General features: G+C 34.7%; 1 protein-coding gene across 1 annotated transcript; it reads left to right on the top strand.

The window, feature by feature from the left end:
- The first annotated feature begins 1,036 nt into the window (after window positions 1–1,036).
- On the top strand, window positions 1,037–9,457 carry LOC126713213 (embryogenesis-associated protein EMB8-like). The gene is made up of 8 exons (XM_050412909.1): window positions 1,037–2,262; window positions 4,210–4,338; window positions 4,467–4,598; window positions 5,516–5,649; window positions 5,754–5,851; window positions 5,949–6,043; window positions 7,308–7,361; window positions 9,013–9,457. Exons 1-8 carry the CDS (start codon window positions 1,819–1,821, stop codon window positions 9,220–9,222), a joined length of 1,296 nt encoding a protein of 431 aa, XP_050268866.1. The 5' UTR covers window positions 1,037–1,818; the 3' UTR covers window positions 9,223–9,457.
- Window positions 9,458–14,900: the final 5,443 nt, after the last annotated feature.

Below are 14,900 nucleotides of genomic sequence, written 5' to 3'. Positions count from 1 at the left end.
TATGATTTGGCAAAATTTTAATTGAGAGTTTAAATATATGACAGTAGAATTTAAACTCAATTTAAAAAAAAAAATTTAGAATATTTACATGTAAAATTGTAATGTCTTAAAAGTTTATCTTACAATATATTGTGCCCGTTTGCTTTGGACGTTTTGTTGCTGAAGTGCGTCTGCGTTTTGGGCATGGGACCCATGCTACAGTAACACAGTAAACGCGTCCCTTTTTTTTTTTTTTTTTTTTTTTTTTTCGCGTTTCACTACTGTTCAGCCGTATAGGTTGACTTTTCAACTGTGAACAGTGCATTTGTGCACTGTTCACGGACTCACAAATTCCACTTTTCACAATTTTTTTATTAAAAATGGGTCCCACGGTACTATTCACACATTTAAAAAATATTTTGCTACAGTGTTTTCAGTTTCAGTTTTCAGTTTCAGCAAAAATAAGCTCAATCCAAATGGACCCATTATAAGGTCACTTGAGTTTGTTTATCTCAAAGACATAGGCATTTAGGCTTTTTCTATATATATATATATATATATATATGATAAGATTTGAAATTTGTGGTGTTTGTTCTATGATGATCAATCTTTATCATCCTACTAACATCTAAACTTTTCTTTCATATCTGGAAGATTAAAAATTTAAAACGCAAGCACTTTTTCTATTGAGAAATTCATTACGTCAATGATTTTCCTTGTCTAGTCGTAATAACTAACATTTTTAACATTTTAGATATGGAATATGGATGGTCGGTGAAGTCAGTAGTCAATATCTTGGGGGCAGGTGGACTTATATTAGGCAAGAAAAAAAAAAAAAAAAAAAGTTGTTCACACGATATGCCATCATTTGTAGGACAAAGTTGGCAAATCAGAGCTTTGCAGCACAGACAGACAGCACATTGCCCAATTCATTCACGCATCTTTGCCAAATTAGGAGCCATTCACCAACCACATCCCAAAACTAGTGCCAATTGCACTTTGCACTCATAGAACCAAATATAAGACCACCGTCACATTGAGCTTTGAAAGTCTGAAACTTGTTTTATATATATATATATATATATATATTCAAGACCCAGACCCAATTTTATCAGACTGTGGATCTGTTTAACTTTGCAATCGCTCTCTTTCTAGCACCAAACACTGCCAACTCTAAAATCTGAATGCTGTTGCAGCAAAGGGGAATTTGCCACTTATAGCCGTCGATCTATCGATCACTCTCATACAGTAAGTTCTGAAAAATTTACATATTTTCTCACAAAATTATCTTGCCAGAACCCATCACAACATAAATTTATACAAATCAGAACACAAAAAAAAAAGAAAAAAAAAAAAACATAATTTTGATAATAAAAAAAATAATTTGGTGACAATTTGGGTGTTACCAGAATTTCTGAAAAATTCACATATTCTCTCCCAAACTTATCTTATTAGAGCTATCGCCACACAAAAAATTACACAATTTCAATAAAAAGGTTGGTAACAATTTTGGTGTCACTAAATTTTCTGAAAAATTTATATATTCTCTCACAAACTTATCTTATTATCTTGTTTGGTGAGCAAGTTCTATCACACATTTTCACATTTTAAACAACCTTACACACATTTCAAAACATTTTTTCACTAACACATTTATTAAAAACACTCAAACTTCTCAATCAAACAGGCCCAAAAATATACAATTTCGTTGAAAATTTTGGTAACAATTTCCGTGTTACCGGAATTTTCCTAAAAAAAAAAAAAATCATATTTCATTAAATTTTCCCAAAATAAATAAAATAAAAAAACTCCCATAAAAAAAAAAAAAGCGCGGTAAAAATGGCGAGGGCCCCACCAGTGACTCCGTTATACAATCACCGACCAATCACATTTCCTCAAAACCAATTACTCTCCCGAATCAACGCCAAAACCAAAACCAAAATCCCATACAAAATCTCAGCCGTCCACGTCACCGAAATGCCAAGTCAGCAGCACCACCACGAGGCTCAGGCTCATCGGACGCTGGAAATTATAGGCGGAGCAATGGAGTCAGTCCTGCCGGCTCTCAACTCGACCCTGACCCGAATTCCGTACAACCCGTTTCCTTTAATCGGGTGGAACTGCCACGTGGAGACCGTCTACGCCGCCTACTTTCGGTCCCTCCCTGACGTCAAGCTCCGCCGTGAGTGCATCCGCACCAAAGATAACGGCACCGTCGCACTCGATTGGGTCTCCGGCGACGACCGTCACTTGCCGCCCGACTCTCCTCTCCTCATTTTACTGGTAAGTCCCATTTTTACTCTTTTTACCGCTACCTTTTACTCTTTTCAGTTCTTGATATAACCTTCTCAAAAAAAAAAAACTGAATTTTATTTTATTTTAATACTAAATTGCAATTGAAAGTTTGAGATAATTTTTTTATTTTATCTTAGTTTTAAATTTTTTAAGTACCTCTCTTAAAATGTGGTACATTGATGGGTAAACTTTAAATCCTTACGTCACCTTACTTTGGGGGATACAGATAAAATTAAATTATATTAAATTTTAAGTGTGTGAATATATTTAAGTTGGTTATTGTAGAATATAGTGTTTTATACTATATAATACATATTTTATAATAATAGATAAATGATTAAGATTAGATATTTATAATACATAAAAAAAAAAAAAAAAAAAAAGATGTGTACCATAAAATTATCAACATATTTATATTTATAATAATAATCGTTTAATGTGCCAACTGAGAAGTTATGTCATTATTTATATTTATTATATTTTATGATTGGATAGAATTCTCGAGTGTTATTATCTAATCGAAAATGTTACTCACATATTTATGATTGTTTATTGTGCCAACTCACTCATACACTTGGATTATTGTATTTTAGTATTATATGTATATATATATATATATATATTTATATATTATATTTTGAATTGTAACAATATGATATAAAATAAATAATTCTATATGTTATTTTGCTTGAAAACATGATAAAAACGAGCATTACTTTTTATTATTTCTCAACAAAAAAAAAAAAGGTCTAACATATATGCCGTTCTTGTAGTATCTAATTATTCATTTAAATTCCTATTACCCATATGTACTTTTTCTTATTTTCAATTTTCATGCCAATTTTTTAAGATGTTTTTTAGAAAAAAAAGAAAACTGTGGCCAAAATTCGAGTGTATTTCATACAATATCTATTTTGTCCTGTATATTATTAATTTTGTTCTCAAGTTTAGAGAAAATTATAATTTTGTATTTGAAATTATAATTTCTACTGTGTACTCTATATATCAAAATGCAATTTCTTTAAAAAGGTAAGGGAGAATGTAATTGATATATTAATTTTCGAGATGAAATTGTAACTTCTTAAATTTTAAGGAAAAAAAATTGAACTTGAATAGAGGACAGTAAAGAAAAAGTAAAAAACATTAAAAATAGATTATCTCTGGTCTCATTTAATTATGGATAAACTTTGTTTGTCATCTTTAAACTATACAAGAGAATTACAATCGTTTTCTGCTCTACCAAAACATATCATTTATTTCAAAGCACCAAAATTAAGAAAATTTTTTGGGACACATGACCTAGGATGCACGGACACTTCATTTGAGGTGTCATAGCCATGTTGTACCCGTATCGTAACGTTGTCAAATTTGCCGTATCATGTTATAATTTTTTAAAAATTGCTCGTGTCGTCAAATCGTACCTGTACCCATACCTTTAACTGTATTTATGTCCGTGCATCCAAGCACATGACGCAAAATTAGCCCACAATTGAAATCCAATTTGAGAACTAATTGGATTTTCTCTGAGTTTTGGCTTTAAATATATATATATATGTGTGTGAGAGAGAGAGAGAGAGAGAGAGAGAGAGAGAGAGAGAGAGAGAGAGAGAGAGAGAGAGAGAGAGAGAGAGAGAGAGAGAGAGAGAGAGAGAGAGAGAGAGAGAGAGAGAGTTCAATTTTGTTGCTTAATTATCGATTGTGTTAATTCAATCCCTTGTCCACACTTACTGATTTCTGTGATATTGCTTTTACAAATCCAGTTATTCAATTTATAGTTTAGTTTAAACCTTACTAATACAAGAAGAAAGAGTTCAAAGGAGCTGTGATTTATATGATTTCATAATTTACTTTCAGCTTTAACACATAATTGAGAGATCAAAATAGAAGTTTGGCATTTACTTATTTAGCTTCCGTGGTTATAATGGATGGTTACAGCCAGGTTTAGCAGGAGGGAGTGAGAACACGTATGTGAGGCACATGTTGGTTAGAGCAAGAACTAAAGGTTGGCGTGTGGTGGTGTTCAATAACCGAGGTTGTAGCAATAGCCCTGTCACCACTCCTCAGGTAATACTTGCAGTGCAAGACTCTGTTTTTTTTTTTGCTACTGTTCCGAGCTTGAAATTATACATACAATATTTGATTTCTGAGAGGCTTCTATAGTATACGTGATAACTATCACTCTGTTGATGCAGTTATTTTCAGCTTCATTTACAGGAGACATGCGTGAAGTAGTGGCACATGTTGCGACTTCATACCCAAAAGCTAATTTATATGCTGTTGGTTGGTCTATGGGAGCCAACATTCTTGTTCGTTATTTGGGCGAGGTAGGATAACCCATTAACTCCCCCCCTTTTTTTGGGAGACCAAGTTGTCCGTATACCTTGTGTTTAGCTGAGTGTTTTAAATAAATATATATTCTTGTACCAACTGTTTTGCTTTCTTAAATTCATTCTTTATTTTTTATTCCATGACTAATAAGTAATAGCTTATGAAAAATGTGAATTTGGTTTTAATTTTGCATAATGATAGTTTGAGGCTAAGCTTGAAAATTGTAACAAGTTCTTATTGTTGTAAAATTCTGTTATTTTCTGCTCTACTAAACTCATCAATTCCTTAAAAATCTAAAAAATGAGGTGGAATACTTGACTCTCTTTTTTTCCCCAATTATGCTCTACCTTAGGTGATATTTTCCATTAGATCATAGGCGGATCTGTTCATTTCTCACTCACTGCCTTAATTTGTTCCTAATTTCCTTTTGGTGCATTCAACTTGTTCCCCTGTCACATATTTGCTACCTATTCTATTCAGAAATAGTACTAGATTGTATGTTTACATTTATGCCACGTATCTGTTCTGAGTCAAATATAGTTCAATTTGGAGGCTCTAAAGGACAATGGCGAGGTCAACAAGGAGTTTGGGCTAGTGGAAAACGACTTCACATTTTTAGATTTAGTTTTATATTGTTTCATATTAATCACTGGTCAAAAAATCTGATATTGTGGGACCTTTGAAGAATGGAATGTTAAAAGTAAAAATGTTGAGTTTTGAGCTGAGCTAATTACACTCATGTGACTTTGAATATCACCAGCCTAAAGTTATCATTTTCTGGAGAAGAATATTATATTTTATTGGTCTGGTTGTAAGGAGCCACTCTTGGACTGGATTGTTTTGCTTGCTTCTTTCCACTTTACTGCAAATCTACTTCTTTTTCATTTATATTTTTATGATGTGTTGCTTGCAGGAATCTCATACTTGCCCTCTTTCTGGTGCTGTGTCCTTGTGTAATCCTTTCAATCTGGTCAATTCAGGTGAGGACTTCCGTTATGGCTTCTATGACAAAGCTCTCGCAAGTTCTCTCCGCAAAATTTTCAAGAAGTAATACTTTGTTAAATTTCTTTTATGTTCTATCAATTTATATATGCTTGAAATGGATTTCTGTGTTCATAGAAAGTATCATCTGAAATCTCTTGTTTCTGAAGGCATGCTCTTCTCTTTGAAGACATGGGCGGTGAATTCAATATCCAACTAGCAGCCAATGCAAAGTATGTTAGGTACTTTGATGATGCACTAACCCGTGGTATGTGTTTCTTGTACATGAAAGTGAAGTTTCCTTTATGGATATAAAGGTATTTCATGTTCTTATAAGAATATGTCACCTCTTATAAACCTTGCAGTTTCATTTGGTTTCAAGTCAGTGGATGACTACTATTCCAATTCTAATAGTTCAGACTCAGTAAAACATGTTGGAATACCTTTGCTTTGCATTCAGGTAATTTTGTTACCACTTATCATACACCTCTAAAATCATATTTCCTGAACCTCATGTTTAATGTTGAACTGTATGAGCATCTCTGGCAGATCAAATTTTTGCACTTTTGGTCATCTTTTGGTGCATATGAATTTTATAATTCTTTTTGATAATTTCTCTCTCTCTCTCTCTCTCTCTCTCTCTCCTGATAGATAAATACATTACACATGCACCTGCATGATATTGAACCTTTTGTCTCACCCTTCACTCTTTACATATGGGAGGAGGAGATTCCTTTTGAACAATGAATATATTTCAGCATAAAAGGCCGATTATTGCAATCTTCTATTTCAGCTGGAATGATTTCTTTGTGCACATGCATAATACACTCATAATATGTATTATGCATGTTTTGAAGTGCCACATCGGCTGTCCCTTAGAGCTGATATTCATGTCTTGAATCACAACAAACATACTGTTTGGTTTAATGCTCTCCACTTGTCCTGGGTAATGATGAGGTCTGGCAACAGGGAATTTGTTCTTCCATTTCATTATATTGAATTCGGCTGATAAGAGAGTATCAGTGATCTTTTTGATTAACCTCATCCTAAATTTGCCACTAAGATTGGCCAAGTCTTCCTTATTGAAGCACTAGGCAGAGGTAAATGTTGTTTGTTGAGACAGTCTGTAGAACAAGAGTGAGGTAGTCTGAAATTATGGTTTTAAGTACTGGGTCTGTTAATCAATCCCAGTTTGTGTGATCCGATAGAAGTTACATTTGACATATATTGCATGGTTTTCAAGAGTTGTGCATTACATAATACCAAAAAAGCATAAAGAAAAATATGCTGTTCACTGAATTTTTCAATTCATTGTTTCAGTGGTCTGGTGAGGCGCACAAAGAGAGAGAGAGAGAAGTTATAAGTTTCTGCATATAGTAAATTATGCGTGTATATTATTAGTATACCCCTCAAATGAGTGTTGGATTTTTCCATTATCATAGGCATAACATAGGACTTGCAATCTTTTAGATATGCATGGCATGAAAGTTATTCTGGCAAAACTGTATGATTAAAATGTGTGGCAATCTTGGCACTTATTTCATTAGGCTACATCTAATATCTGGAAGTACACTGATTTAATTGAAGGGAAGCAAAAGATTTAAATGCTATACTTTAATTGGTTTTTGCTGACTTCTTATGTGGCATAATATATTGAAGCTTTTAAGAATCATGTTATCAATCTTCAGCATGTGCTATATATTTACATGTTCAGTTAATTGCAGGCAGCAAATGATCCAGTTGCTCCTGCTAGGGGAATCCCTCGTGAAGATATCAAGGTTTGTGGATTGCTCCCTAGTCCCTTAAGCTGTATACTAATATACCAAAATTTATTAATCTCTTAAGGCACGGTTTGTTCCTTATTCCTAAGGTGGCTAACAGCTTTCAAGTTTGTTTATCATCTTAACTACACAAAGCCTTTTCCTTATGAATCAAGGTCTCCTGCAAAATCTTGTTCTCCAATTTTAGCTTCATGCCTTCATCTAGGGTCATATTTTATTCAAATTACTATGGTACAAAAGTTACTTTATTCCCTTAATACTACATAGCCCATAGGCCCTATTTCCAACCACATTGATTCTTAATCCTAAGAAGTTATTTAATCATCCTTTTATTGATCAGTTGGGAATGTAAGCATAATTTCCATGTTTTGTGGAGATTGTTGATCACTTTATTCTGCTTGTAATTTAATTTAGATAAAATGTTGCATTTCTTCATCAATGAGATTTAACTCAAATGACACCTCCTCCCCTTGTAAGAGCAAGGTGGTTGGGAAGGTTGTGGTTCTTGACCATCAGATGTGTGTGTTAGTTACCAATAAGATTTAAAAAAAAAAATGCATTCCTCATCCGAATCAACTTCGTCATGCTGGTATTCCTCTGGCTTTTATAATAACTAAAATAACCTCAATTTGATTTCATCATCTTGATACCCACTAGAAGATAGCTCAACCAACATTTGATTGTTATAACTCTTTTATGTACTGCCTACCATTCTAAAACTAGGTTACAGGATCCCAAAAAACTTATATAGATTTTGCCAAATTACCATAATACTAGCTGAGACTTTATCTTTTTGCTCCGTATGACTTGCTAAAGTAATTTTTAATTATGTTAGTGACTTCCCGACCAAGGAACATCTTACGAACCTCCTCTCTGTATTCCTGAAACTTGAAAAAAAGAACTTCCAGATGATTTGTCATTATAAGCTGCATTTCCTGGGAATACAAAAAAAAATTTGTGAGTAGTCAAAGTTCATTAAGCATATCAAGTACTCAACATGTTCTCCCACAGGAACATTTTGTCCTATGTAATTCCTTTCTCTTGCTGCTTGATTCATTATGCTTGGAGTGCAATATTAAAAAAATAACAAAATAACTTTTGTTTGGGGAGAATAACCTTGAAGGATCTATTCCAAACTTGGGGAAAGAAGATAAAATTGGCTACGGAGACCTTGAAAATGCTCCTATGTGATATTTAGCCTGCCCCAATTTGTTGAAATTTAGAGAAGGATAAGAAAGAAAGAAAGATAAATTTTTTGGAGGTGTATTGTGGGCCTTTTCTTGCTTAACTATTTTACAGTTTGCTGCATTTGAGGTTTTCCATGCAACATGGTTAAACTATAAAGAGACTATTTAACAATGGGAAAAAGTTAAGGAATAGACCTATGCTGGAGTTTGAATTGTCACCTGTAAAATTAAGGACTGCCATGTTGTTATTTGATATATACCATGATTCTGTCAATCTATGGGTGAGTTCTTTTGTAATCTTTGATTTAAAGATATTCTTTGGATCACATGAATCTAACCAGGCTTGTGCTTCCCTATTACTTCCACTTAAAAAGAAAATGCAACTTTCCTGTGTTTTTCTTCTCTCTGTTTTCTTTATTGTTTTTATTCTTTAATTAAGTATATCCATTGGTGTTTTGTAGGAAAATCCAAACTGTTTGTTGATAGTGACACCCAAAGGTGGCCATTTAGGGTGGGTTGCTGGTGATGAAGCTCCATGTGGAGCTCCTTGGACTGATCCTGTTGTGATGGATTACCTTCAGCATCTAGAGAGAGTAGCAGGCCTTGCATCACATAGTAATTCAGTAGATGCACAGCAATCTACAGAGGGCTTGCACAGTGTAGAAGTATAGCTAGCAGATGCTTAGCATTCTTACACACACATAAATATAATCTATTCATATATAGTCTTGCTATCAAAATTGTGTACAACAAAATTTACTGAATAAGTTAAATGTCATCAAACTTTAGTGTTATGTATTGTCACTGGAACCCGGCAGGCACACCTTCATTGAACCATATTTTTGAAATGTTGATGAAAAGAATGAATTTACAGAAATGAATGAACTAAAGATGTAGTATAGTCTAGATTATCTTCTATCTTATCAGTTTGCAAGTTGTCATTCACCTTGAGAGCATAGCTAGACATGCCACAATGCGATACTTAGTATATTAGGTGTGTGACATCTTGTTGCAATAGATCTCATCAACATGAAAATGTCAATTTCATCTTTGTCTTTAAGGTAGTGTTCGTTGACATGTTGTACACCGCACCCAGTTGGTGTATTGCATTTGTTCTGCACTGTTGTGAACAATGAGCACTAGATGGCATTTCCAACCAAACAGTTTTTTCTCTAACCATTGGATGGAAATTGTGTCTGCACATCCTTTATTTACTATGAGAGTAATTAGATATAAAATCTTCACAGTCAATGTTGCTATAGGGACGTTTCTGGCTTGTCCTTTTATATCAAGGAATAAACCGTTGCTTTCCCTGATACCCTTTAGGACATGAGTTTTTTGTTCTATTATTGAGCTGGAATTGGATAGGGATTCTCTAGCCTCTTTTTTTATTTTATTTAATTTAATTAATTAATTAATTAATTTTTATTTTATTTTATTTTATTTTATTAATTAATTAATTTATTTTTATTTTATTTTATTGAGCCTTTCCCTTACTATTTGTCCTAGTTTTCTGGTCTGCTTTTTGGAGTGGTATATTATATAGTTATCCAAAAGTTAATCTCACATCCCTGCTTATCCTCATTGCATGTGGCATTCTATAATTGAGTTCAAATACAATCCTGGCTCCTATTTAGATATTGTAAGTATTTTTTATTGGCCAACAAACTGATTGTATTTGCATTTGAATGGTAGACCATGAGTGACTTGGCATGCTCTAGCCGCCTCTATCATTACATGTTTTGGTCAAGATCACTCAATCGATGACATTATGATCTTAAAAAAGATAATGTTCTTGAATAGTATAAGACTTACTTGAATCTGACTGGATGCCTGCCCAATCATACCGAAGAAATTTCTGGACTTGAGTTTTGAATGTTCTTAGGAAGTAACCCAAAAGGTGGGAAATCTCACAGAAAACTATGTTGGAAATTAATATCGGTTGCTTTGATTTTTCTGTTCTCATAGAGCTTAATATTTACACCAAAAGCCTTTAAACAAAATACTTAAACCAAAAAAAGAAAAAGAGAGGGGAAGGGGGTATTTGAACTAAATCAATTTGTTTCTAGAAATTTAAAAAGCTGGAATTGAGTCTTATAACTTTATATTAACTCACTATTTTAATTTGATTTAATGAAATTGATTATAAATCACTTTTCTTTTATGTGGGTGTTTGTCTCAATTATCACGTGAAGACCTAATTTCATCTAAATTTAAAAAAAAAAAAAAAATCATATAAATTTTGAAAACATTCCAAGTTGAATAAAAAATGATCAAATTTCACATCAATTTTGTTGGAGAAATAATGAAGCTGTAATAAAATATCCCTACATGCTACATCTCTGAGGGCCAAGACCGTACAGATAGTGGCAAAGGTCATCATGGGTCTAGTTGTGGAACCCATATATTTTTAATACATGAAAACCAAGTTTTTGGTCAATTTTAAGGATAACTCAGATGGATTTAAGAATTATTCAATGCTATATAATTGGGTAAAATTTTGTGTTACAATTTGACACATGACGAGTTATGGTTGATAAAAATGTGATAATAGGCTATATGAGGATACATTTTTGCCAATTACAACTCATCATGTGGTGAATTGTAGTACAAAATTGTGCCTAATTTATATGATACTATCATAATTCTAGATTTAAACGTGGAGGGACCCATGGGGATGGGCACCCTCAACAGCTCAATATAAACACGCTCTCGCCGGACCCAAAAGCAAAATCCAAAGCATGCCCCAGAGGGATCATTTGTGGGCCCTATGTGACATTGGGGCCTACTTAACATGTGGAATTGTGGATTGTGGAGTTTGCAGTGTACACGTCATTTTCCTTCAATGTCATTCAAAATCAGAAGAGAATCCAACACCTTTAGGCTTTTGGAGATGATGATAATGATGATAAGAGGAGGAAGCCCATTTATCAAAATACTATTTAAGACAAACATGATTAGAGAATAAAGATTAGTAAGGACGAGGATGAACATGGAGAGGCCATAAAATATCAAGGAGATTAACATTTTGGAACTTTCCCCAAGTCCTCATCTGCATTGATGGTTCTCTTAGTGCATGCTTCATTTTTGTATTTTGTAAGAGCATTTGCATACGGAATCTTCAAACTATTCTATTTTACTATCTTAAAACGTATTTTATTATTTATACTATACTATTTTACAACATTTTCAATATTCCAACTTTTTTTTTTTCTATTCAACTCATTAAAAAATAATATAACTATCCAATAAAATAATACTAATCCAATCTCTCTCCCACCCTTCTCCTCCATCAGTGTTTATCTCTTTCTCGCTGTTTCTCTCTTTCAGCCACCCATTACCACCACCTCTGCCACAAGAATCCCCCCACCACCACCATGAAATAATCCATCAGATATAGACCGACCATCATATACAAACCCACCGACCCAGACCATCCCATTAGATACAAATTCCCACCGATACAAACCCATTAGATACAAACCCACTGATATATACTCTTGTTTCTAAGCAAATTATATATTACTGTTGGACTTACCAAAAAAAAAAAAAAAAAAAAAAAACCCACTGATACAAACCCACCAATACAAACCCATCAGATACAAACTCACTGATACAAACCCATTAGATACAAACCTATCAAATTAACCCACCATCACAAACCACCCCAAACCCACCGACCCAGACCCATGCCGCCACCATTGAGACCACCCCACATCGCTGCCATCGATCACTGACCCAGACCCATCTCGACATCGATCACCGACCGAGCGACCCAGCTCTAATGGCATGCTTTGAACGAGAGAGAATCAAAGAGGGAGTGAGAATTGAGATGAAGAAAGAGATGGTGGGGGTTTTTGAGAGACAAATGCTAAATAGAGACAACATATGGCATTTAGCATTTCCATTGTGAATGCTAATGGGTATTGTTTCCTATACTGCTTAGTGTGCATGCTTGTTTTAATTGTGGAGCCTAATGCATTAGCTAAAATTAAAGAATTCAAATAATAGATCCGATTACTTATAAATTAGAATACTTTTTTAACAATAAGAATTAATCATAATCTTTGTTTAATGAAAAATACGAGTCCAAATCTTCTATCCCACTTTTCTTATCCCATTCTATGCTCCATAATTAAAAAAATTGCCAAATATCCACTTACTTAATTAAATACTAATTTTCTGCTTCTTTTATTTCAGTTTTCTAAAATAAATAAAATAAAAACCAACACGTCTCCACCAACCACCACCACCAACTAATGCCGGTGCCTCTTCATTGACGACTATCTACCTCCAATTATGTTTGTGTTTCGAACCCCGTACAATTTTTCAATTATGTTGGATGTCCGTTCAACCAAAGTTTTCTTAAGCGGCCAATGTTTGTTTTATTTTGAAATTCTTCTTAAAATCGAACCAAATGGACCCATGCATACTCCCATATCATGAAACAATCCCCTTCTATTTCAAAAGCAAAGGTAGGATCCTAAATTCCTAAGACAATAATATCAAAGTATATATCCAACACAATTTTAGTTAAATACAAAAAGAAAATCACGAGTCACTTGATATTAGTTTTTTGTTTTCTAATAAACTTTATCAATCTACCAAAATAGATCATTGGTTGGTGGATTCAATGAATAGATACTAGTTGATGAAAGGACAACACAAATTCTCTATACATGTACCTAGTCATGGATTTGAAAATAACGAGGTGTTGGTAGGTTGCCATTGTAGTGGCATCGGCTCTGGTTGGTGGTGTTGGACCAGTGGCAGTGACCGGTGGGGATGTCTTGGTTTTTAATTTATGGGATAATTACACATAACCCACCTGTGGTTTGGGCGAAAATCACTTTGCCTACCCGTGGTTTCAAAAGTATCACTTAACCCACCTGAGGTATGTTTCCGTCACTCTCCGTAACCCACCTCGGTCTCTGCCGTTACAAAAACACCTTGTAACCCCAAAACAGAACATAACGCGAATCAAAACCCCCAAAACTCAAACACTTTTCGAGAGAGACACCCAAGGTGTAATCAGGCTTGTTCTTCGCAGTTTGGAGCGTGTGGAGAGGGAGAAAGCACTTCTTTTGCATCATCGAACCTGGGCAAGGTATGTGTGATGTTTTTTCATCTGCATTTGGGTTCTTGATGTCATTTTTTTATGGTGACCCACCCACGTAGTTAGGTTTTGCTGTTCATCTGCACAGTAAATTTTTTTTTGTATGTTAAATTAGCATTTTGCTATTTATGTGTAGAATCGCTTAGGATATGCATTTTGCTATTGTTGTTTCTATAATGCATTTTGTCAATGATTGCACTTGTTTGTGAAGTGTGGGTAGTGTGGTCCCTATGAATTTGTTGGGAGTCTGGTTTTGCATGTGCTTTATGTGGTCCTTTGTCCGTGTGTTGTTGTCAATTTGTTGCCTTGTTGTCTCTTTTGGCTTCTTCTCACTTTCTGCATGTCAGTGTGTGTAAACATTGAGACTTATTTTAATTGCAGATGGATGATGTCACATTTGACCTTGAAATTCATGTTGGGGGATGTTTTGTGGAGGAGCCAACCATACAATATGTGGGTGGGTCTGTACGTTTACTGACAGAGATTGACCCTGACAAGTTGAGTTACTTTGAAATTAGGGATTTATGCCATCTAGTTGGTGCTCCTAAGGAACACAGTAGATATAAGTATTTAATTCCTGATGGTGATCTACAGCATGATTTAAGAGACATAGAAACAGATACAGATGTCGTAAACATGACTAACCTTCATAAGGCATGGTATGCTGAAAAAATCATAATCTATACTGACATAGATGTGGAGCCATTGGCAGTTGAGTATCCTGATGCAGGGGGAGTGGCAGATGGTGGCGTAGGTGGTGATGCAGGGGGAGTGGCAGGGGGAGTGGCAGGTGGTGTAGGTGGTGATGCAGGGGGAGTGGCAGATGGTGTAGGTGGTCATGCAGGTGGTGATGTAAGTGGTGATGCAGCAAGGGTTGAAATAGAATTGGATAGTGATGATGATGAAGATGATGAGAATGATGATGAAGATGATGAGAGTGATGATGAAGAAGATGTTGAGGATGTTGACATTGATGCAAGAGATGAAGAACAGAATGTTGAAGGAGATGATGATGATGATGATGATGATGATGATGATTGGCTAAATGAAGGCCTAGAGGGGGATGGCTTTGGTGATGATGTATTTGCTGCTCAAAAATCAGCTCCACAAGGTTCTGCTCCCAATACAAACCCAGAATCAAGCAATGCACCCCACACAGCCCCAGAATCAAGCAATGCACCCCACACAGACCCTGAGTGGGCTGAGCCAGCCCTTGAGGATGACCTGGTAAGC

This window comes from Quercus robur, chromosome 2 (assembly GCF_932294415.1).
Source record: "Quercus robur chromosome 2, dhQueRobu3.1, whole genome shotgun sequence".
NCBI classification, from domain to species: domain Eukaryota; kingdom Viridiplantae; phylum Streptophyta; class Magnoliopsida; order Fagales; family Fagaceae; genus Quercus; species Quercus robur.
This window is presented reverse-complemented; position numbering and strand designations above follow the sequence as displayed.

Coding starts and splice junctions, on each gene's coding strand:
- LOC126713213 (XM_050412909.1), top strand. CDS start 1,819: ATGGCGAGGGCCCCACCAGTGACTCCGTTATACAATCACCGACCAATC. Junction 2,263..4,209: donor CTCCTCTCCTCATTTTACTG/GTAAGTCCCATT, acceptor GGATGGTTACAG/CCAGGTTTAGCAGGAGGGAG. Junction 4,599..5,515: donor TTGTTCGTTATTTGGGCGAG/GTAGGATAACCC, acceptor TGTTGCTTGCAG/GAATCTCATACTTGCCCTCT.